The following is a 25,993-nucleotide window of genomic DNA, read 5'->3' on the forward strand; positions in this document are numbered from 1 at the left end:
AGTGCTTGAAGAGCTGCTGCCTGTGGGCAGCCCCCGCAGGCTCAGCTCAGGAAGGACGGCATCCCCTGGGAGGGACCCCATGGGGAGCAGGGGCAGAGAGGGACTGTGAGGGAGCAGCAGAGATGAAGCATCAGGGACTGACCGCAGCCCCCATTCCCCATTCACTTGTGCCACTTGAGGGGGAGGACATAGAATAGGATGACTGGGGGGGTGGCTTGGGAGGAGGGGGAGAGAGAAGGTTTTAGTAGTCTTTAGTTTCTTACTGTTCTAGTCTGCTAGTGATAGGCAATAAATTACATCAGTCTCCCTACACTGAGTCAGTTTTGCCCATGACGATAATTGGTAGATGATCTCCCTGTCCTCATCTCAACCCTTGAGCCCTTTCCATCGTATTTTCTCCCCCTTTTCCTTTGAGGAGGGGGAGTGAGAGCGGTTGTAGTGGTGTTCAGCTGTGTAGCAGGGTAAAATCACCACAACTCTCCATCTAAAATTTTCTTCCTACTACGTGTGCCTCAAGCCTACTGTGCCCAGGAAGTTTTGCAACTACTGCATGTGCCCTTTACAGTAATCTGCAACTCAACAGGGACATTTAGCTGAGGTTTTCAGGCAACTGGGACATAACTCAGAAGGATTGCTTTGACCCACATATTTGACATTTGATACATGGCTTCAGCAAACCTACTCATCCATGACACTGCATTTGTGAAAACAATCACAACCATACTGTGTTGTGTTCATATGTTCCTGTCTGAGCTTCATGGAAGGCCAGTGAACTACACTGGCCATTTCCGATGCTTTAGAGGTCTGACTACTCATTCAAACAGAGAACAGTTAAAGTGGGACAAGATAATGCAGATGAGGTGAAATTTTCATATAGAAGACGAAAAATACGAAGTAATGTCTTTAAAGTTTTTCTCATTGAAGAGTCTTTCAGTTTTAATAAGGTGTCATCCTAATGCAATCTTTCTCTCACTGACACACCAAAATAAAATCAATAATTTACTGTGGAGCCTCAAAAAAAGTTCACCTTGCAAATAAAAAAATAAAGCAAATTTACCTTGTGCACTGGAGTTAGCTGGAAATGAATTTTACTTCAGAAGATAAAAATTACAGTGGATTAACTGTCTGATCAAGCAGAAATAAAATAAAAATAAATCATGGAAATTCATCTATAAAACCATATATACAAAGACAAAGTCTGTAGTCATACTTTTGGCTGGGATCAAGTTAATTGTCTTTGTAGAGGCTTGCACAATGCTGTGTTTTGGATTTTTGATGAAAATAGTGGTGATAACACACTGAGGTTTTTAGTTGCAGAGCAGTGTTTACATACAGCCAAGGACCTTTTTCAGCTTCTTATAGGCTGCCCTGCCAGCAAGGAGGCTGGGAGTGCACAAGAAGCAGGGGAGGGACACAGCCAGGACAGCTGACCCAGTCTGGCCAAGGGGATATTCCATGCTACATGGCATCATGCTCAGCAATAACAGCTGGGGTGAAGGAGGAGGAAGGGAGGGACATTCAGAGTGATGGCGTTTGTCTTCCAAAGGAACCATCACGCGTGATGAACCCTGCTTTCCTGGAACTGGCTGAACACCTGGCTGCTGATGGGAAGCAGTGAATAAATTCCTTGCTTTGCTTTGCTTGCACATGTGGCTTTTTGCTTTACTCAGTAAATTATCTTTGTCTCAACCCACAAGTTCTTGCATTTTTACCTTTCTGATTCTCTTCCCCCATCCCACCTGAGCAGGTGGCTGTGTGGTGCTGAGCTGCCTGCTGGGCTAAACAACAACGGCTTTGATCAAAATACTATAAACATCTGCAAAGATGATATGGCTTTTGGTCAATGAAATACAATCACAGAAGGAAGTTCCCTAAAACTATGTAAATGTAGCATTGCCATCCAGAGTTAAGTGTTTTCCATTCTTTTGTAGAAGTTTGGTGCATCACGATATGGGAGGGTACAATTTGGATGAACTGGAATATGCTTGTGTGAGTATGTGAACTGAAAAACAGGTAGAGAGGCAACAATTCCATCAGTATGTAATTTTTTTTTTTTGGATTTAGGGTCATGCAGAAGCAGCCAACTAATTCCACATTCTGTTTACTTCAAATGAAGCAACAATGAATGCTTTACAGTTGCTACATTCTTCACAAATTTTTCAGTATTATGTGGCAAACAGTATTTGTGTCTTTCCTCCAAATGAAGCAGCCTTTGTGTCTGGTAGGACTGCTTTGTCCTTTTTTTTTTTTTTTATCTTTAAGCATTTTTTTCCTTCACTTGCTGCTTTTTTCATATAAACAAGTTTCTTGAGCTATCTCTGAAGGCCTATTCACCTTGGTATTCATAAAAAATGTTTATGTAAGTCACATCACTTACTTACGGGGGCATTAAACCTCCTATCTTTCCTCATTCACACTTTTTGAGGAGAGGAGCCAGATATCAAAAATAATAATGGAGCCGTAGAACCGCTTATTAAAATCACAGCTTTTGTCTGTTCGTTTTTGTCTGATTGGTTGTGCATTTGCAACACCCCCTCCTTCATCACTAGCACTTTTTCTACCTGGAAAATGTCACAGAGTAGAGACAGCATTTAACATATACATGCACAAGCTGTGCTCTACTTTGCAGAATGCTTAATCAGGCCTTTTTATGGAGATCAAGAAAGAACCCTGCACCATCTCTCCCTCTCCATCACCCCCATGCCTGCTCTGCAGGAAAACCTGTCTCTTGCTCTGCACTAAGAGGGCAAACCACAACTGAGGATGTACTTTCTGTCCTCTGAAAGCCTGCTTTCCCCAGCAATAACTGTATGAAATTCTTAAAAAATTATTTATTTTTTTTTCAGAAATAATATAAGTCTTGTTCCACTTAAGAAAAATACTTATTGATAGTAAACAGATGCTTTCAAGGTGAAAATGTGTTCACAAAATTTTCAGCAACAATTCTAAGCAACAAGAAAAGGTAATGAAGATAAAAATCTTGTATAAATGTTGTGAATCATGTAAATCTTCTATATTTAGGCATTAAAAAGCTTTATTTGCTTAACATAAAGGGTACCTAATCTAATGTAAGAGCTGGTGTTCACGATTCTTAGTTACAGCTTGCTGTCAATTTGGTATATAAAACCAAGCACCAATAATTGGGATTCACGGCTTCACACACCGTACTTTCATTATGCATGCCCACTGCAAACAGGTTCAGTGTGGATATCACTTTTTTAAAATAAAGTGTTTAAAAATAAAGAAGACTTTCATGTGAGGTCACCTTCTCTCAAGATACAATGTGATCTTTAATTTATGCAGGAGATCCTGCAAGCTCTGACACAAACAGTATGAATGTGTAGATTTTATAAAACTGCTAAAATTAAAAATGAAGCAGGTGCTTCAAGGTTCTGCAAAGACACGTGCTTTTTGGTTACATCTTTTAAGTGCCTATTTATTAGACTCTTCATAAGACAAAACACTGAACAGAGCCAGCTGGCTTTCAGGTACTTCTGCTGCTGTCCAATGTAGTAAAATGTGAAAGTGGTGCGTAATAATTCAGGGGTTGAGATCACAAGTACAGCTGAACACTAACAAAACTGAAGATGAGGAAAATGTTTGAAAGTGAAAAAAGGAGCACTAAGACAGTCAGAAAAGAACTACTTCACTGTGCACTCTGGAGAAAAGAAATCTACCCTAATGAATTTTGTTTACATGGAAGAAAACAGGAAGGCTGCATTTGAAAAAAAAATAGCTACTAATTTCCAATATGGTCAAACCTAAATTAAAATAAACAAACCCCAAATTCACAATATACCACCACCAAAGCGGAGTTCAAACACTGAAGTAAATAAAGTACACGTTGATCCCCCCTCAGCCCCAAGCATTAGAATACCTTTAAAGTCTTCAACTGAAGATATGTAAGATAAAAATAATTACTTTATTTTGGATACAAATTACTGTGACTGTTAATAAGATTTGTTATATAGCACATTTGTATACAGACTTGTATCTGTGGCATAGCACAACATACATAGAAATAGATCTGCAATATTTATATACACGTGTTTAGGTGTAAGCCCAAATTTACACCCCCAGAGACAAGGGATATCACTACCAACAGAGCCTCACTTGGAATCTATCCAGGTTTTGGACTGTAGATTATGTACTATTTTTATTTTCTTAGAGAAATAAGGTAAAATTTATCATATCCAGACTAGAACAGAATGGCAGGGTTCACAAGACAGATGGTGCCTGAGTACCACAGTAGTTGTCACTTTGTTGTTCACTGCTGAGAAAATATGGCAAAACAATGACTTCTGACTGATATTTGACTTACACAGAAACATGCATCAGCCAAATCTTACCCATACATTCATACATACCCACATGCCTAATCTGATATGCTTCCTATGCTGTGCAAAATTCATTTTTTTCCCATAAATAAATACATTCAAGAGATAAAAAAAAAAAAAAGGGTGATACCTTATTTGAAATATTTCAGTGGAACTGGGATTTAGGCAAGGCTCTGAAAGGGGAGACTGCTCCTCAGGGAACACTAACACACACGTAATTAACTATCTCTTCTCATTGGCTCTAGGTTTTTCTTCCAGTGGAAGTATGTTCTCAGAACTACAATTAGCTGTAGTGAAGGAAAAACTATGCCATAGCAGAGCAAATCTCTTTCTAAAGATAATTTTGAGAGTATTCTCATGAGAAATGACATATAGGTATGTGCTACAATAGCATATTATCTGCCATTATGGAGAACATAGTTTTCTTAGCAATACCATTATTCTATTTCAAATCTGAATAAATATCTTGTTTTAATTTAGATATGAAGAATACAAAGGTTTCACAGTAAGGACTTTCTCTACTTCCACAAAACATTTTGATATACAGGCCTAATTTCTCACCAGTCCTGCAGATCTTGCATGTATACAAATTTGCCAACCAGTAACAGAAACGTTCCATATCCACACAATGATAAAAGTTCCACATAGAAACAAATCATAGCGTTGTTTTAGTGTTCCTCCTTCTACCCTTACAACTACACCTATTGCAAGACGGGAAATTACTAAAAGACAGTCTTTATAATGCAATTTAAAAGCACCAAAACCTTGTATATACTCTCCCTGAAGTAAAAATTCTTCTGAAGAATTTTTTATACATAGCTTCGTATGCATGCATACTCTTTTAGATCACTGGGCGTATCAAATTCTTTGTATTTTAAAATACAGATGAGTGGAGGTTTTGAAAATAACTACCAATAGTATCTGTTTTCAAAACCCCCAGATCCTGCAAGAAATCAACATTATCCTTTGACACAAAGTTACTAATAATCAGCATAACGGTAAGAACAGCTACCAGTATATTAAAGTGTACTGGAAAGGAGTCTATTAAAAGTTTTATTCAGCCCATTAGGAGGTTTTTGCTTTGTCATTGGAAAGCTTCATAAAGAATGGAATACACATATAGGAACAGGAAAACTGTAACAAATTTAGAATTATTTACTCCCTATGTTTATTTCAACATAAAGAGTGAGAGTGAGATTGAAAAAAAAAAAAAAAGTAACAAAAATACAACCCCAAATTCAACACCCTTTCTTCTCCATACCAAGTCTGTATCACGAAATGGTGGTGATAAGACACTGTGCAGCATCACTACCACAATGCAAGGTGTATTTCTACAGAAGTAATTGATTGACATTGATTTCAAGAAGCTCAGTCATTAAACCTGCATGGACTAAGTTACGATTGACTGGAGTCCTTCACTTGAAAAGCATGGGCAGGCCTTGCATTTCAGAAAATACAGTAATAAGTTTTTTTCATATGGAATCACTTATTGAAAGATGAAAAGATGAAAGATGAAAACACCAGCAGTCAGTATCTATGGATGACAAGCTGTTGGTGGTAATTTTTCTAAGCTGACACATATAACTTTGGAAAGGTACGAAAGGACATCCAGCGTATAAATGCTCCCCCTTTGGGGATTTCTGTTATCCATCCAGCAGGCCCTGAACTCACCATTTGATACTATGTACCAGTTTAGTTCACAATATCAAAGATTTTTTTCAGTTGTCAGGAAGATGCTTGCAAATATATTTTACCTTTTGCTCCGTGTTTTCAAGTGCAACACTGAAGTGAGTATTTCCTGATCACATCTTACAAAGTTCAGATTCAACTTTCATTTTCACTGCAGAGCTCTACTAACAGCAAGGTATTGGACTGCTCCAGTCCTTCTACAAGTCTGTATGGTGATGCTGGTACTCAAAGTTGGAAGCTTGCTAATGAGAACAGGGAGCAGTATGCTTACTGCCAGCTTCTTCTGAGCTTGATGACCTAGGCTTTTATGAAGAGCCAACAGTGAGCTTAGTGGATGCTACTGATTATGCCTGTTGACAATAGTTTTAACTTTTAAACTTCCCTAACATCTCTGAGGTAAAATGTTATTACAATGATCCAGGCACAACAGAGTGGAAGTTCTGTATCTGGAAGGTGCAAAGCATAATTACTCAAGATCAGTTATTAATTTTTCAGAGAAGTGACTTCAACGCTGAGGACAGGCTGATTGGTAGGTAGTGTGGCTACGACGATTTTCTTTTAAAACCTCCATGGCACACAAGTTAAGATGGTAATAATGTAATAATAATTAAGCAGGTTTTGTTTATCCTAGTAGTTAGCATCTATACTAAATTTAATACAAATTATTGGTGAATTATGATTCTCTCAACCACAGATGTCTATTTTAGAAAGCTGTGAAACTGTAAACAAACAAATACGCCTTCTCTTTAAAACGTGCATACAAGAAAACACGAATGTGTCAACAGGAAAACAATAGAAAAAGGACAGTTTTGCAGAAGAAAACATGGAAACAAACAAATGCGAGATAGAGAAAGGCACTGAAGCACCAGCACAGTGCTAGACCTTAAAGAGCTTTATATCTTTGTTAAATATAGTGATTGAATTTTCTGAATTTTTCCTCCAAAATGTTTCCATAGTATGTCAAACTACTTTCTAATATGCCATCAGTTTTTAACCATAAATACAGTTTTAACTTTTAAAGAACTCATGCTAGATTTCTCAAAATAAACCTCACCTACTCTAAAATGACATCAAGCTTGTCAGAAATAAAATCAGTACAGGAAGTTTTGTATTACTTGGTGGGGTTATAGGTAGATATTGCTCATCCTTCTGCCCATCTTCCTGCTAAGTCTTAGACAGAGCTCTTCTGCACCTCAATCTTCAGGTATTTGCACAGGCAAAGCGGAGGGAATAACAACACTTAAAAAAAGATTTCAAAATAATTGCAAGCTCTACTAATGAGAGCACTGAGGAAAAGCGTGAAAAATGGGGCAAAAAAGTAAAAACAAACAAAGAAAAAACAACAACAAAGAAACAACAAGAAAACCTCAACAATAGCCATTTCTAGCTGTCAATGAAAAACTGGTGGCTGTGATGCTTTCACACCATTTGATTGGTGAGGAACTCCTTGAAAAAAAAGTGGACCCAGTGCGACCAGTAAGTGTGGAACTTGGGGTATAGCAAATGAGCTTAATTGATTTTTCATTATGAGTATAAAGCACCACTGTCCACTCAGCATTTCATGGAACACTATGTCCATAGCAGGGGAAGGGAATCCAGGGCACCATTGTGATTCCCAACAGAAAAGATTCCCTTGGTCTTTGAAAATCCAGAAGGTGAAGATTAAATAGTTTCTTAAACCTAACATGTAACATATGGTTTCCTTGTGACAGGGTATCCTACAGGACAAATTTTCCCCTCAAGGACCACAGAAAGAAAGCAACCTAATATGGAGACGTACAGGATAGCTGCTTACCTGTAAATTTGAAATCCAAATAAAAATTTGAACACTTAACAACTGCATGTTGGCTGATTAATTGCTGCATATACATTGTGAGACTATACTGTATTAATGTTGCTAGTCCATCAAGTATAATACTTTAAGTACACCGTTGTCAGATTCAGTCAGAAGTCTTCCATATAGCAGATCACTCACTTTTGTGTATTGTAGGTAGAGTTAAGATTCTTTTGTTTTCCCAAGATGTGAATTTAAATATAACAATTTAAAAAAATGTTCTATACCTACAAAATTTTAAACCTGATAACGTTCTGTTTCAGAAACTATTATGTCAAACTATGTTAACACAAGAAGCGAGGAACTATAGTTTAGCACCAAAGCAGTGGAAAGAGAAATTTTAAGATCTACTTAGAAAAAAAAAAAAGGGAGATGCAAGTATACTTTAGCCAAGTCCATTGTTCCTAACAGAAAGCAATGTCAATATAAAGAAGCAACTATTAACAGCTGATAGAAAGCAAAATAGTTAAATGTGTAGGAGTAAAACTGAAATTTGTGTATTCAAAATAGAGACCTAATTATCTCAGCACAAACTGTATGGCAGCACTGTTGCTCCTGTTTGTATGACTGGAACCTATAGGAAGTAAATACATAAATACACACTTTTCCATGTACATGCACTTACTAAAGAAATCCTGTCTAAATTTTCTTAGCTCAGGATATGATTAATGCAGCCTATCAGAAGCCAGATGGTGCAAAACCAGAAGCATCAATCAAAATGAAAAGACCACTGAGTGCTATCCACAACGATGTGCTTGCAAATGGAATTTCTGGTCACAGACCCTAACACGCAGCGTGCAGGGGAAGCCATAAACACGGTGGCACTGCCCCCGAGGAATGGACAGACACAGATCAGGCTTTGTTAGGCAGAAAACTGGAGAAGTAGTACTCACTGCTGTAGGCTCTGAAAAAGACTCTGCAAAGTAAATGCATGGACTTTAAATAAAAAAATAAAAGCAAGCTCTTTAATGAGTTTAATAATGTTTGCACTGATGACAGTATCTGTCAAACTGTCCACTTGCCATTTGATTTAATATGGGATTGTGCCATACATTAACAAAGCAGCTGCCACCGTCTGTCTGACACGTGAATTGGTATTTAATGGCTGTACCAGCACAGGGCTTATAAATGGCTCATATGTTTAGCTTTATACTAGACATTTTCTGCAAATGTTCTATGGAAAACAAGGTTTACTCTGCTATGTAAAACAGGGATGGCTTCTGTCTTGTAACTTTTGTAGCAAGCAGTTCTTTTACATAAAAAAATAAGCTTGTAAAAATAAAAGGCATGAAAGAGCATAATTTGCCATGCACATGCCTCATAAATGATTATTAAAGGAGATATGAAAACGAACAGCAGTAAGAACATTTTTTTTTCTGGGAAAAAGCATGACAATATGAAATAAAGACTTAAAGAATTTGTCTGCACGACTGCTTGTATTTGTAACTTACAGTGTTTTATCACAACAACTCTGTGTGCGCTACATGTATCAAAATTTCATAGAAATATGTTTTAGAAAAAAATATCTGTTTTTTTAAAGACCTTTGTTTACATATATATATATATATATAAATAAAGCCAGATGACATGGTATGACTATCATGATTGTATGAAGAAAGGGTGAAAGAAAAATCAAGCCTAATACATTTGAACACTTCAGAGCCAAACTAAAGCAGCATTTGCATGAATTGAAACACCATCTTTAAAAATCAACATTCTAGTTTCTTTAATTGATATTAGTAAATGCCACATTTAATACGAAGAAAATGTAAAAGTCCTGTTCCTTTAAGGAGATAAAATGTCCCTGTTTTTATCCTGATGGATCATGAGATATCAAACTTTAAATTTGCCATTGGCTCCACATCGTTTACACTTCAGAAACCTTAGAGGCAGTCTCCCCAGAATTACAGGAAGAAGCTATAATTTCTTGGAAAGGCAATTTTTGAAGTTGGAATCTCTCCAAAATTAGAAATAAATTACAAAGAAGATGGTGGCAATACACACCTCTCAAGCTGGAGCCTTTCTTTCAAAAAATGAATGGAAAGTCGGGTAGTTTATTTTATCCATCTTCAGATGGATACAATTTTTGGATTAAAAGTATCTTATGTTCATAAAATAACAAAATAACAGAGGAAAAATAATATGAAGAGCATGCCATATTTAAGAAACAATATATGCTTTGTTAATTTGTATTTATAGTAAAATACAGGTTTGTACCTCTCTTCCTTACTTAACATTTAAATATTAATTATTAATACTAAATGCTTATTCAGTACTTAAAGAGGTCTTATAAAAAGGATGGAGAAGGACTCTTTATTCAGCTAGATAATGACAGGACAAGGGAGAATGGTCTTAAACTAAAAGAGGATAAATTTAGATTAGACATTAAGTGGAAATTCTTCACTGTAAGGGTGGTGAGGCACTGGAAGAGGTTGCCAAGAGAAGCTGTGGATGCCCCATCCCTGAAGGTGTTCAAGGTCAGGTTGGATGAGGCCCTGAGCAACCTGATCTAGTGGGTGGCATCCCTGCCCATAGCAGGGGGGGGTGGAGTTAGACTATCTTTATGGTCCCTTCCAACCCAAGCCATTCTATGATTCCTCCTGACACCTATCACTCCTGATAAAAAAAAGCTCAGTACAGCTAAAATTGAACCACGTGTTTTAGATGTTTCTGCCCTTAACTGGGACCTGAACCTCCATGGCATATTAACAGTAGAGATTTAACTCAAAGTCCACTGACTCTGAGTATCAAGCTTTGAACTAAGTCTTATAACTCTGCCCTAATTTACACAGCTAGAGTATTGTTATCATCTGGGTAATTTAACTGAAACTTACCAGTTTTACTCTAAGGATGTGTACTAAATCACTAGAGTACTGACATCCTTCAACTCTCATCCTCCAATTTTCAAAAGAGATGAGCAACTGATTAAAAAAAAAAAAAGTAGGATGTTTTTCTAGTTACCCCTGTACAGAAAACACCATCTCTCTCCTAAGACCATGAGCCCTACCCTGAGACACAGGTAGACTGACTGCGTGCGAGATTACTGAAAGTGTGTTTGTAAGTACCCTAAATTTCACTGCAACTAATACAGATGCTTTGATTCAAGTGTCAGTCACCTAGATTTACTACACAAAATCCACAAGGTTTGCTAGCATATTCTGCAAACTCCTCCTTCATCTGTCTTTGAGTGGAAAGCACTTGAGCTCATGCTGAAAGTGTGCTAACTGGGCTGTGCTGACAGACAGCAGTAGTACAAGTTTCCTGTGCAGAAAAAGCCCAAATACAATCTATAGGTTAACATGGCCACTTTACTTGAATTCATCTCTTTCAGTGTATGGTAAGTAACCTTTCTTTACTCCTTTTTAAAGTGGAATATAGTACAGACAGTATTTCTAGTTCCAAGAGTTTAAACAACAGCAATAGAGGATGGGTAAATAGGCAGTGATGACCGTATGAATTGGGAAAAGTGAGATCCCATCCTTCCCTGACTTACTTGAAGTAACACCAGATTGTTTCTGGATGATACTTGAAATGAATCTCAATTCAAAGTTCTTGGTCGGCGTGTGCATGTGTGCAACACAGAAGAAGACTGTGTTGTGTCTCTTCTCTCCACACAAGAGAGGGTGAGATCAACATTTCCATACTTATTGTCATACACAAAGCCAGAAAAAATACACCTGCCTCACAGCTTTATATCAGTGATTAAAACAAGCTTTTAAACAGGAATAAGGAAGAATAAAAGTAAATGGAATACGTTCACTCCATGTAAGAAAGTCCAATTATTATCCCAAATCTTCTGGTAATAAAAGCATTGATGCCAACCTGGGTAACATTTAGAACTTTATATAACACGTCAAGTACACAGAAAGTCTACAATAATTTTAAGAACAAAGCCAAGTTTTGGCCTCAGTAAGAAGATGGTGTGCAGAAGCTAGTTGTATCCACTAGTGAAGTTCCCCAAACTGGACATGCAATTAATTAATTTAAAAGTTCCCCAAATGTCTCTCTGGACATGCAATTTATTAAAAACAAACACGCTCGTAAGAATTTGGTCATAAGAACATTTAAGTCAACAGCAAAGTCTAAATTCTTGAATAGCGAAGAACACTAGTACCAACATTTAACTTCATGTCCCTGTCGGTTGCTTCTCACCACACTGCACACATGCACTGCTACACCTGATGCACTTCCCCTCCAAAAAGTGGCATCGATTCCCCCGATGACTTTAAGGTCATCAAAAAGTACATCTGTGGAAATACGGGGCTCCATAACATATTTAGGAAAAGAAAACAAACAATGGAAGGGCAGGTGAAATAAAATAAATGGAGAGAGAATAAAACACTAAAATCTCAAGAAGATAATAAACCAAAACAGGTAGGAAAAAAGAGAATAAAGAATGTAGATAACATGGAGGAAAAAAAGTGAGCACAGAAGTGGCAATAGAACAAACAAAGAAGGAAGGGGGAAAAGTGCAAACAGTGTCATAGTTTTGGCTAGGATCGAGTTAATTTTCTTCATAGAGGCTTGCACAATGCTGTGTTTTGGATTTTTGATGAAAATAGTGGTGATAACACACTGAGGTTTTTAGTTGCAGAGCAGTGTTTACATACAGTCAAGGACCTTTTTTAGCTTCTTATAGGCTGACCTGCCAGCAAGGAGGCTGGGGGTGCACGAGAAGCAGGGGAGGGACACAGCCAGGACAGCTGACCCAGTCTGGCCAAGGAGATACTCCACACTACCTGGCATCATGCTCAGCAATAACAGCTGGGGTGAAGGAGGAGGAAGGGGGGGATGTTCAGAGTGATGGTGTTTGTCTTTCAAAGGAACCATCACGCGTGATGAGCCCTGCTTTCCTGGAACTGGCTGAACACCTGGCTGCCGATGGGAAGCAGCGAATGAATTCCTCGGTTTGCTTTGTTCATATATGTGGCTTTTGCTTTACCCAGTTAATTCTCCTTGTCTCACCCCATGAGTTCTTGCACTTTTACCTTTCTGATTCTGTCCCCCGTCCCACCTGAGAAGAGTGAGTAAGTGGCTGTGTGGTGCTGAGCTGCCTGCTGGGCTAAACCACCACAAAAAGGTAAAAGATAATTGGGAAATATAATCTGCTACACACTGCACAGCCACCAAGAAATACATCAAATAAGATGTTGGGAAATGAGGGAAGGAAAGTTACATGAACTTGATCTAATCTTGAACTGGCCATAGACCATTAGTTATATACTCCATTATGTTGCCAAAGGAAGATTAAAGAGAGCTTAAGCAAAATTTTAAGATGGCCAACGTTTACTACTTATGATTTCAAGGTATTCCAGCAACTAGTTTTAGAAAATCTGAAATACCTTTCTTTGTCATACTTCTGTGCATCACAATTGTGATGGACAAGGAACAGACGTGAAACAAGACATGCAGAGAAAGATAATGACTTCCTTTGCAAAGCAGCAAGAGGATTAAGGTGCCCCAAATCATTTTTGTCTGAGTTGATATGACAGATATTTACTCTCCCCATAAATCTTGTCTCTCATTTTATATTTCAGTATTTTTAGAGGAAGAAAATGCTTTTTTGAGGCAATCTGCTATACCAGTGTTTGCATGTTTTACCACAAAGAAAATTTGTGAAGTAAATTACCAATGTTTTCATGATTATTGAACTGAAAAAATGTATAGGTGTTGCGTATCTCATGCAACTGCCACAGATGAAAGCTGTATTTTTTCTCCTTGCAGGGTAACAAACTGCCATAATTACTTCTACTTCTATTCACACTCTCTCATACTTGTCAATGTCATTTTGATCTAACCAATTGTCCAAAAAGAAAGACTGTATTTTGGAAGCAACCACAGCCATATGGAGAAAAACTGTTATTTCTGTGCTGTGCAAAGTGATGTGTGCAGAACTTGTTTTCACCTAGTTAGCTGCCCTAATCAAACTGCAGCTCACATCTAATAATCAGCTTTTCATTATCATCACAGAAACTTCTCAAGCATTATTTAACTTTTGCCACATTTTTCATCACATTTTTTTTCTTTCTGTGATCATTTTTACTTTTATAGCTCGCTTTTTTCCCCTAATTTTCCAGAACAGTTGTACATTGGGGGTATATGGGAGAGTATGTGTGGATTTCATCAGTGTATTACTTAAACTTTTCTCATGGTCACTAATGACGACATTTCAATAATACCTGATACCTTGTTAAACATCTACGTCTATGCTTCATCATAAAGCATTACCTTTGCTGACAGATGAAAATGTGCTTTTACAGACTGTTTATCAGCTTTTAGAAAGTAAAAGCTTCCCTTCTGCGTGATAACTGAGGTAACAATCCCAAACAATTCAGTTTGCATCAGATAGGTTTGATGCTTTAAACATTGAATTACAGCAAAAGTTACTGGCACTGAATACAGTTTTAACCACAGCATTAAGAATACACTACCTGATTTCTATATATTTTAGTTTTCGTTCAAAACAAAAACAAACAAGCCAACCACAGCACTGTTGTTATTTGCTTTTACATATAAATACACTTCAAATGAGATAGCAAGTCTTTTGAATCAATGTTTCAGCTATGGCACTAAGACAGAGCAGATACATCTTTTTCTATGCAGCCTATTCAACAGAGAAGTAAGCTCTTTCATTGCACTACCTTCCTTATTTCTTTTCCCCAAACCCTAAAACAATTCCTGGTATTTGAACAGCTATCTCTTAGCTGTCTATATGTTAGTTTCCTTTGTGTTACAGATGGAATAAACTTCAATGCAGCTAAGAGTTAAGTCAAGAAAAAGCAGCAGCTTTTCAGGCCATTAGATTTTCTTCACTGTCATCAAGTAATGTTCAAGTATGCCATTAGCACAAGGCCACTGCACTGCTTTTCCAAATAGAAATTGCTTTTCTCTTTCAGTAGTTTTCTTTGAAGCCTTACATCATATCAAGAGCACAAAACAGCTTTATGCAACCTCCTCCAAAAAGCAGTTCTGAGCACAAGGGAAAGGAAGAGAGAAGAATGGATGTAGGTTACAATAAGAATATTTCCATAAAACGTGGTCGTATCTGACATCTGAGCTATTAAATTAAAACTGAAATCTATCTTGAAGTAGGAGATAGCAAAAGGCTCAGTCTCTTTTCAGCAATAACGTAGAAATCTTTTTCATCTTACAGATGAACAATTCAAAGCACCTGCTTTAGGAAATTCAGACTATGGCTTATGTCACAGGCATTGCAACCTCACAGTTGCCTTATGATTTAATACAATGCTGTTCCTTGAATAAATGGAAAGTGGGTTAAAAGGATTTTTGTTGTTTTTCAGAATCATATACCCAAGTCATTACCTGAAAAAGCTCACAATGACTTTCTTTTTCTCTTGCTCAAAGGTAAAACCTACACGTTCATGGTACTTCCACTGTTCCTCCTCCCCCATCTTTTAAAACACCCAGTTGGTATCTGAGAAACATCACCGTCTTTATGAAAAATCACAAAAAATTCTTGTGTTTTCTAGTAGTTCTGAAATAGCTTGTCCCCAGATGCAGAAAAACACCCCAGCATGGTTTCCTTAAACATGCTAGCCTGTGTGCTTGATACGTGGAAAAACCCGTTCTAATACCCCTGGCTGTGAAATGTCATCTATGGCCAGCAACAAAGAAAGAAGCAGAATACAGCAAAGTCTGGGAAATTAAGAGACACAAGCAAAGATTACTGAAAGATGTAAGTCTCATCTGCCAGATACTTTTAGTACTGCTACTGTGTTTTAATCTTTCACTAGCTTCTTTCAAGAAACTATTCTCATAGCAACACTTCCAACTCTATAAGCTGTCCAACATTTCAATTTACATGTTCTCTCATGTAGTCAAGTCATACCACAGTGCAGACATCCTCAGTTTTCAGGATCTAGTTAACAAAGCAGCTTGAGCAGCCCGTGATGCCTGCCATTAGAAAGTTAGCCAACAATCAGGAATTTTAGATTTGTTTATTTCTCTAGACATCAGAAATTCTTTTATTCAATTTTGCTTCGTTGTGAAGAATGCACATGGGGTCCAGCTTCCATGAACACAGGAAAAAAACAAAAGGAAGCACTTCACTGGTAGGGAAACTGGTCCCAGCTGAAGCTCTTCACCTCCCGCCTCCCTCTGTTTCTGCACCCCATGGTGCAGCCAGTTTCACTTTTTCTCACTGCCATCACCGTATTGCCTTGCCACACTCCACTGTCCCCAGAGGCCACCAGCCATAGCACAGTGGCCAGAAGCAGTGAAGAACTTCACAGGTTTTGCTACCAGAAGCCAATTGCCTTAATTCCCTCACCGTCTGCCTGGGACTTTAGTCTTGCTTTTGCACATTTCAAGTTTCACATGGGTGCCTATGAGGATTTCTAGGCAATACCACAGTTTTGGGCAACGTATCATTACTATGTTTAGTTAGTGTCAACGAATACCAGTAAGACCATACTAGCCTTCATAGGCAGCGCCAAATAAGATCCTGGCTGTTTGGTACTGGCTTCTGTTTCATTATGAAAATATAGTTTAATCCTCACACTTCCTTACACACTCTTGCATCATTTTTGAATTTTTCTGACTTCCAAATGCCTCAAGTTCTTCAGAGGAGTCACAAAATCCTGCAGCAGAAAAGAATGCCCTGCAACCACAGATTTAAGGCTGCTGACATTAGATTATGTATTTTTTGTTCAAAACTGGAGCTAGAGTCTGTGCACTATTGAAACAATTGGTTGAAAACAATTCTTATGGTAGGTCTGTAAGCAACAGCAGACATTAGCACCTTAACTTTAAGGATAGCCATGCATAATCTTGCTATTAATTTTTCCTTTTGCCAGTTACATACATATCTACCTTTGTCAAAGCCAAAGACATACAGGATTCAACATTTTGCCCACCCCGAACTACTTAACAGTCTAAGAGATGGTAAAAAAAAAAAAAAAAAAAAAAAAAAAGCTTTGTGCCAATTAATTGTGTGCCACAATACAATAAGTCCTTATAACTTGCCAATCACACAGGTATTGTCTGTGAAGTTTTAGCTGAAGTTTTTTAACATTTCTATAACACATTAATATGGAACACTTTAAAGTGTGAGGCTTAAAGCTTTTACAATTATTTGATTAGTATTGCATCAATTAGAGCACATTTCCTGATTTTTTTTTTTAATCCTGAGCAATTTCAGCTATGAAAAAATATCTCATAAAACTCTTTTCAAACACCATGAACACTGACTATTTCTTGATTGGATACAACATATGCTAAAATAAAGCACTGAAGGGACATATAATATGTGACCTTAGTTTTTTCATAGCTCGTGCCCTATTCTTGAGCAACAGATTGAGGTTGCAAAAGGAAGGATCAAATCCAGAGCTGAGTTCTTAGCACAGAGGATTTCTCACTGTAACAGCACAACTCAGTGTATGGACGTTCCCTAAGTCTCTCTTCCTGGCTATCCTTTGAAGAGGCAGAGCACCAAAATTAATAGCACTTCTGCTATATTCTCTTATGTAAGTGAAAACAGGTTTTTGCACTGCAGAAATAAAGATTATCATTCTAAACAACTGCTTCAGGGCTTACGCATCCAACAGACAGAAAAACAAACAACAACAACAACAACAAACACCCTAGGCCTCTGTGCTGGTGAATCTGAACATTTTCCACATAAGGGATCCTGAAGCTCCCCAAATCTTTTGGTTTTGACCAAGTAACCTGCTATCACAGCTGGTCAAGTTTTAAAGGGCAAACATCATTTGGGAGAAAGACACTATGGAAGTTAAACATCCATTGCAGGCAGAATAAAATTCTTGAGGTATGCAGAGTGGAAGCTCTCAGCATACATACAAAAAAGGTTCAGCAGAAACGGCTTGTGTGCAAACAAGTTTTCATTGAATGAGCTATTAGAAAAATGGCCAGATAATAACTAAAGGTAAATAACAACAACAATAATAATAGCATTCCTCAGGTATATTCTTTTTAATTTTAATACACTAAAACTGTGGTTGGTAGAGCTTTGTTAGGATCTCATTTCACCTTATTTTCCTGATGGTGCTAGGAAAATACAAATGTAATCAGAAGAGCTGTTCTACTACTAACTAGGAAACATTAGACAGCAGTCAGAACTTGACTCTTAAGAAAGCCAGGCTATAGATCTTCCTACTCTACATAAGCACAGGAAAAAGCAAGTATTTCAGAACAAGGAACAGCTTCATCTACAAAGAGAATTCTGTGCGTTCTTACACATACTCACTGAAATAAGATTGAACAAACAGCAAGCCAACAGCTACCTGGAATGGCTTTTAATGATCAAGATGCATACCAGCATTTTCAAAATAATTACTAAGCTTAGAAAGCATGCATTTTAGAATATATTTATTTATTTTAACAGTAACAAAATCTGGGAAAGGTGAGCTTTTTCTGTGTGTCTGAAGTCGATACAATTCCCAGGCATTCAAGATTGATGCTACAATGAGCTCTGTTGGTGGCACAGTATTTGAAAGACCCCCAGGTTCTGCAGCTGGAGGCTCTGTACCACCACCGTGACACCAGGTGGAACAAAACAGGATCAAATCCCCCTGGATAAGTATACAACAGAAAGGCAGTTTCTGAGTTTTGCTGTTATATGGTTTCATCTGATCAATGACAAGGGCAACTAGATGGTAAACTACATATATTTTGGTAATAAATAACACAGGAGCTTAACTACTCTTTGTCTGCTATTAGCAGAGGCAGATTTTCTCCCTCTTTTGCATACCTTTGGCATGGAAGAACTTAAAGGCTATCTCCCCTCTGCTGCTTAATTAAGGCCTCAACTAGATACAAGACTCCACACCTGGAAGTGGAAGGAAAAGGAAATCTTGCTTTTCCTCTCAATAAAAGACCTGGCTTTTCACTTGGGAATGCACAACCACAGACATTTAAAATGTCTTTTATGATACAGTAATTTGCACCAGATAGGCAATAAACTGTGGGAGAAATTCAAGGAACAGCTATCTATCAGCCTCCTGACTGAGCATAAACTGCAGTAATGTTAGTAAGGCTAGTGTAGTCACTCCCTCAAAACGTCATTTTCTGTTTTAGTAAGTGAAGCACAAATCTGGAAGAATGAACTTTTTCTGATCAGTTTTTCTCTTTTCTATGTGGTACTCCTTCACAAAAAGGTGAAATGCTATCGATGCTAGGTGGACAGTCCTGTTCCAGCCACTATAGTTTACCTGTTTTAACTACTACCAAGCTCCAACTTATCCTTTCTAGTTATGTCTTCTCCGCTTCTGAAAGGTTCTTGGAGAAAAACCTTTTAACCAACCAAGAATCCTGGAAGCCAGTAATTTAAGTTATTCACACCATGATCCTGTATTACCAACACTTGAACAAAGCATAAAATCTCTCTTTATACTTACTGAAAATAATCTACAAAATAACAAGCAATCCCCCCAAACCAGAACCTTTCTGACATTTAATCAGACAAAACAGAGCTACAGTACAACTAGCATCCACTTGAAATAACTGTATTTTCAATTAATGTTGATCACTGTTAGATTTAATATAAAAATTAAAAGCCCTTTTCTGGACTGTAACAACCGTGAAATTGGGAGCTAAGGTAGAAATAAACAGCATAAAGCAAGAAGCCTGCAATGATTCATTCTGGCCACCACAAATAGGAATTAGTTAGCAGAAATAAAACCTTCACTGTCAAATGGAACAATTAGGAAAGATCATCCTTTTTTTTCATACTTTCATTTGCCCTTTTTTTCCTTTTGCTCTCTGATATATATGTGGAATGTGCTTGGAAACAGCAGAAGAGCAAAGCATCAAAAACCACTCATCAAACAATTGTGCTACTTTAAATATCTTATTATAGGTCTTAAAACAAAGATCAAAAGGGAATATATCTAAGCATTTATATTCAATTTCACATCACCTGATGACTAATTTGTAAAGAGTGTACAAGTCTTCACAACTGAAGCCAAAATCAATTGAGGATACTTTGATATAATGCCACAAAGGATATGAGCAGGAAGGCAGCAGGAGTTACAAATGGCCAAGGTCCACTAAAATGCTAATAAAAAAATGATGGAATTTCCTTGTACTATGAATAAAAAGTGTTTGGCACAGGAGAATTTAGACATGGAGAAAAATAGCAAAGCTTCTGGTTCATCACTTGCTTTGCTTCTACGTATTAGAAATTAATTAACTATTACATTTAACTTAAAAAGCTTCAAATCAGAAGAACAATGATCTAATTCAAAATCTTGTTACACTGATTTCCTTTATCCTTTATGTTTGTGAATTTTCACAGGTCTTTTACATCTGCTTTACCAGGTCTTGCAGACACTGAAAGCCTATCTATAAAAAAAAAATAGTTCAAAGTGATGGATCTAACTTGAAATGATATGTAATTATTAAAATTATAGAAAACCTACTGTTTGACAGTTTTGTTTTGTTTTGTTTTTTAATGTAAATGTTTAAGTAGGTGGTAACTATAGAACTCTCATAGAAACAACTTGCCTAATGTATTTAATCCATTAATACTTACAGAATGCATTTCTTTCTCACAGATGTACATGTAGTTACACACACATGCACTTTTCATGTGTTCATACATATAGATAGGTGCACATACATATGCACTTCTGCCACCTTCTTTCCCCGATTATAAAACTCAGCTCTTTTTACAAATGTGTATCTATGTATGCATACTTGCAAAATCACACACATTTTGCAAAACAGAAGCAGAAAGAGTGATCTCATCCTGCTTATAAATTGTTGAAGGATCTAGTGTACTTGCTTAAAAAAAAAACAAGCCCACAGATTGATCCAAGATTGGAGAAACTCTCTGAAAATATTTACAAGCTTTCTTAACTCTCTCTTCAAAACTGCTTAATGCATTCTTTTGGATAATGTCTGGAAAAAAAAAATTAAAGCATGACAAATAGCTATAGCACAGAATGCTGTAATCACTGCCTTTTGACCCAATTTTATTGTCTCTGTCTCCTGGTATTCCAAAATCATCTTGTAACTACTTTAACTCTTTACAATTGCAAGGTTCTTTGGGAATTGATCTTGTCTTCTCTCCCCTATGGTATGGGGTATAGTAACAACGTTTCCTGATTTTACAAACCAGGATCAAGTAATAATGGCAACGTATATTTTTTTCTCTTCCCCAAAACAACCAACAGGCTGTTAGCAAAGCAGCACCTTCCAACAACATTTTCATAATCAATAGATAATTCATTAGTATCACATATCTCAGGGCCTAATTGACACAACAGGCTAACCAACGTACTCAAGGGTAACAGTTTCTGAACAGAGAGAAAAAAGAGGGGGATCAGATACCACATATGATCATTTTACACAATTTAGTGATAATCTATAAATTATACTTCTAGGAGATTTGATTTCAAAAAAAACAGAAAATGCAACTTTTCAAGCTTGGCATCAAGAAACAAAGAGAAATTTATATGATAGAATAATTTAAATAACATGAATGCCATAACACTTTCAATTTTATACTTTCCTCTAATTTTTGAATAAAAATAACATAAAATATAGTTATCATAAATATTTGCAATTATTCTTAACAAGAAATGTAAGTAGCATATTTTTTCTTACCTTATGATCATATGGACTGTATGAATGAAACAGCTGAGACAGATCCTTTGTTCTTTGTTTTTTCTGAAAAGTAGTATTAATAAACTGTATTAGAAAAGTTAAAGTAAAAGGAAAGAGACTAGAGATTTAAAAAGCTGTATGCAGGTACAAACACATTCTATCCCCACTTTGTTAATGGAACTGAAGAGCAGTGTATGCAGATTAAGTATATTAAATATCACAGGAAATAATTAACATATATATTAACAATGCTAAGAACATATCCTTCATAAAAAATAAATACTAATCTATGGCACATCAGTGGAATGTGTAAACAATTCAGATTTGTTTTAATTTCTGAACAATAAATCATAAATAATGTTTTAGAATATAGATAACAAAGCTTGAAGATTAGGCTCGAATCATGCAAAGACTTGTCTGCTACTCTAGTGTTTACTTGCAGTCTTGCTTTATAGCAGATTAGGTTTAAAAGGAAGGCGGTTTAAAGAAGAAGCATGTATTATTTTTCTATTTCTTTTGATGCTAATACTCTCTTTGCCTTGATTGTGGAAAATTAATAGGTGGTATGCCATTTAATGCCAAGGCAAAGGGAAAGAAGCTCTTTCTCTTAGGAACAAAGTTCAAAGACAAACCCTGCTTAATCCAGCTTCTCCTAAAATCAATGAAAGACCTTTCAGTGATTTCAGCAGATGTTAAATAGAACTCTCTCAGCTGCATCCCATGGAAATGGGCAGAGGAAAAAACATTCTTCATCTTTAATACAGGGATGAGTCACAAATAAGTTCAGAGTTTTGTTATGTCAAAAACTATGTTGACTTAATTCATAGCTCAGGAAGGCAGAACACTCCACGTCAGAAACCGTACAGAGGAGACAATGACAAGAACTCCTTGCTTGCAGTCTGTACTGTTGTCTTGCTTTAGCCACCACTTCCACGAAAGCAGTTTTCCAACTGGTAGGATCTAGCCATGTTTCTAGCATTCTGTGAACTTAATATACAGCTGCACGACTGCACTTCCAGAAACTATAGGACAATTCAGTAACTGTTCATCACGTACTTCCTCTCCTTACACTGTTTTTCCTTTAAGTGAAATGTTCAGATACATACATTTAGTCACAGAAGCAACAACTTTAGTTACTTGTACAAATTTATGACAGCTGGATCAATTTATGACAGCTGAGTCATTAAAGGCATCGGATTAGTGACCTACTTCTGTGAGGTCACTAACTCAGTTATGGCCATTAAATAGTCGGACAATCTTTTGCCCCTGTTCAAAGAATGGTGAATTTTCTTTTCAGTATGAGAGGGTTATTTCTCTTATAGACAATTCTATTAAATTACAGTAAGTAATACCTAACAGGCCTTGTTTCTGTGAGTTTACTAAGCAACAAAACTTTAAAACCAACATAACTGATACTAATAAAGATGTTTTTGTTAATATAGAATTTCTCAGCAATCCAACATGCCTTTGCCAAAGAAAAGATCTCCCTTGGCTATCTAGCCCCCATGAATACCTGTTTTATTTCCAAAGAGGGGGGGAAACACCAAAACATTCAAATGAAAGCTTCATGTAGCACAACCCAAACTCCATCTGCACCCTACGACTTCATTCCTTGCACAGTTATGCACAGCAAAAGTGCTTAAAATCCTATAAAAGGGATTTGGAGAAACGCCATAATAAATTGAACAGAGATATCAAAATGATTATTTTACAGTTTCTTAAAATTAATTTAATGTATAATCATGCAAAAAGTAGAGAAAAGCATTTCAATTTGGAATCTAGAGACCTCCACTAAACTTTCTAGGAGAAACAAACAAAATCAAGAAAAAAAAAGTATAATTCTTATTGAAGACAATTTTCCTCATTTTGAGTGCAAACAAAGTGATTTTGAGTTATTTTTATTGATACAGCTTCAGTAAAAATCAGTGAAATTTTATGGCCCCATCCTTCACCCTCACACTATGTCCAAACTGCCAGTTACACACTTAGACAAGATGAAGAATGAAGGTGCCATCCCTGATACATCTTCCACTTTTTAATACAGGAAATCACAGTTTCTTTCCTCACCCACAAAAGGTAGGAATTTTGCTTTATTTTGTTTGTTCATTTACAAAAGGAAAATGGTCCTGACTGAGGAAATGCTGGAAATTCATGAAACAGAGGAGCATGGAATGGAGCTTCCAGAGACTCACATGAGAAAATGCTCCCAGAAAACACCCAGCATGTCCTGCTTGCTTAGTTAATCTAAATCTAAACAGTATTTGACTGTTTTTAGGAACTTTGAATATGATGAGACAAAAATGTTTTAAACGCAGAGTTAAGGTTGACTAGTGGTAATTTATGCCTTTCCAGAACACCAAATTCACATCTACAGAAAAAAATAATATATAGACAAACCATTTTAAAACAGAGCGATTTAGAAATTCACACTGCTATAACGGCAAACCCTTCAACTCCTACCATAGGCATTAAAGTATTAACAATAAGTTTTTTGAAGGGAGAAAAGATATGGTTCCCAGCTCACCTGCAAGCAGAGCAAAGCACAAGAGTTGCAGCAAAGCAGGCCTCTCCACATCTAGACATGACAGGAGAATAAGGAGACCAGAAGCCTCTTCTCCTTTCACTGCCTCCAGTGTGCTGTTGGATGCACTAAACCTTTTGTCTTCCTTGTAGCTTGAGCCCTGTGTTACTGCCTAGTTAAGTGCATCTCCCCAAAACTTCTTTCCCTGATGCAGCTTGACTCCTGCACATCCTTCCTGAGCTACTTGGCCAACAAACCGTCATGTTTCCTTTTGGCCAATATCAAGATTTTTTTTTTTTTTTCCCCTTGTCTTCCTGCTCTTTCTCTTTGGTGTTCCAATTGCCCATTCCTTTGTCCTGTACCAGTACTGCTGTCACAATCTCCTGGTTAAAACAAACAACCAAACCAACAACACTCCAAAAAACCTTCAGAATTTAGGCAAATGTACTTTCCCACCATTATGCTCTGTGTACAGCAGCACTACTGTTTTCAAACACCCTCTTGGAACTGCACAAGGTATCTTTAGATTTATTATATTTCTGAATATATATATGTATATATATTTGAAATTCAACATACAGATAGGCACGTGGTATTTCCAAAAATGAAAAGACCAGAGCCTGACAGCAGCAATAGGTTGTAGTTCACTTCTGTATTTCTGCCAGGTTTGCCATATATTGATAGTGTGTATTCAGTGTATCAGACCACAGAACATTTCCTTAAACCAAGGTCCCCTCGGCACTGAGTAACTAGCAATACTCTTAGCCAGTCTGGCTGTGCATAATTTTGGTGCAGGAGCATTTGACATGTAGCACTCCAGAGAGACACTATTCCTCCAAAACCTTTTCCAGTAGTGGCTTCCCAGGGAGACAGTAAGTCACGTATCACTTGAGCGAAATATCACGGGTCTGAGGAGACCAGTAAGGGCTCAGCCTGGGAGCTGGGCGCAATTTACTGCTCGTAAACTGATGCACACAGAGGTGCATGACGGTGGGATTTTTTGAAGCAGAGCAGTACCTTACTAACACAGGAAGAAGTGCCTTCCCTGAGTGGACAAGGCTGCCTGTATCTCTGCTCTGTACAGCAGCTCACACGTCGGAGTCGGTGGGAGCCCCGCAACATCCTCCTAAATACACAGCAAACAAAAGCCTGGACAGAAGGTTCCTTAATGCATGGATGTGATATAGGGGTAGGGGTTTTGACAGGCTGCAAAATTCTGATGATTCAATCCTGTGCTGACTTAAATTTTAAACTTATAGCCCTTACTTTGTAGCACTTAAATTTAGGGAGATGAGGCAACATGAGATACAGACAGGCATTCAGATACTATGTTAATACGGGTCATTTAAAAATATCATGCATGTGAGCATGCAAACAACTTTTCACTTTCTGTTTCAATACATTTTTAAAATGTTACATTATACAGGAGATACTTGTTACTGCTGCCTTTAACTTGAAGTATGGAAAAGCTTCATGAAGAATAGATGAAAGTGCAGTAGCACGACTGAGTTTAACACTGTAAAATCATGTATTTTACACCTATGTATACCAGGACGGAAGGGCTTCCCCAAGTGAAACAAAACCGTTGCATATGAATTACTTCAATCTTTCTACTAAAATACATGTAAGTAATCAAGCACTTCTCAAAAGATAGTGTCTAATATGCAGTTATAATATAAAAAGCCAACATCAACTAATGATTTTTCTTACAACATGCATAGATAATGTCAGTATCAAGAAAACAACACATCATCATTTCATCATTTATTATTATTATTATTATAAGCATATAAGCATATAACATATTTTAATCTAAATATTTTATTTCTTTGACTGATTTTTTGGGCCTGAGATTGTTTCTGAGATCTTATTCATAAAATTTGAGGTCTTAAGGGGGCATTGGCCATCTGAGATGCACATTATATATTTAAAATATAGCATCGGTAAAGGATCCTTTTAGCCCCATTTGGAATTATAAACCAATAAAAGCCAAGAATGATGAGATTCTTGTGGTTTTACTTTTTT

General features: G+C 37.1%; 1 protein-coding gene across 2 annotated transcripts in view; it reads right to left on the bottom strand.

Annotated features, from left to right (window-relative positions):
* Positions 1–25,993, bottom strand: part of CDKAL1 (CDK5 regulatory subunit associated protein 1 like 1) — a 422,830-nt gene that overhangs the window by 74,923 nt on the left and 321,914 nt on the right. For both annotated transcript variants that reach the window (XM_035316554.1, XM_035316555.1), the window contains one exon: positions 21,448–21,510. In XM_035316554.1, coding sequence (XP_035172445.1) covers positions 21,448–21,510 — 63 coding nt within the window. The remainder of the gene's footprint in view (positions 1–21,447; positions 21,511–25,993) is intronic.

The sequence above is a fragment of the Oxyura jamaicensis genome, chromosome 2 (genome assembly GCF_011077185.1).
Source record: "Oxyura jamaicensis isolate SHBP4307 breed ruddy duck chromosome 2, BPBGC_Ojam_1.0, whole genome shotgun sequence".
Classification (NCBI taxonomy): Eukaryota; Metazoa; Chordata; class Aves; order Anseriformes; family Anatidae; genus Oxyura; species Oxyura jamaicensis.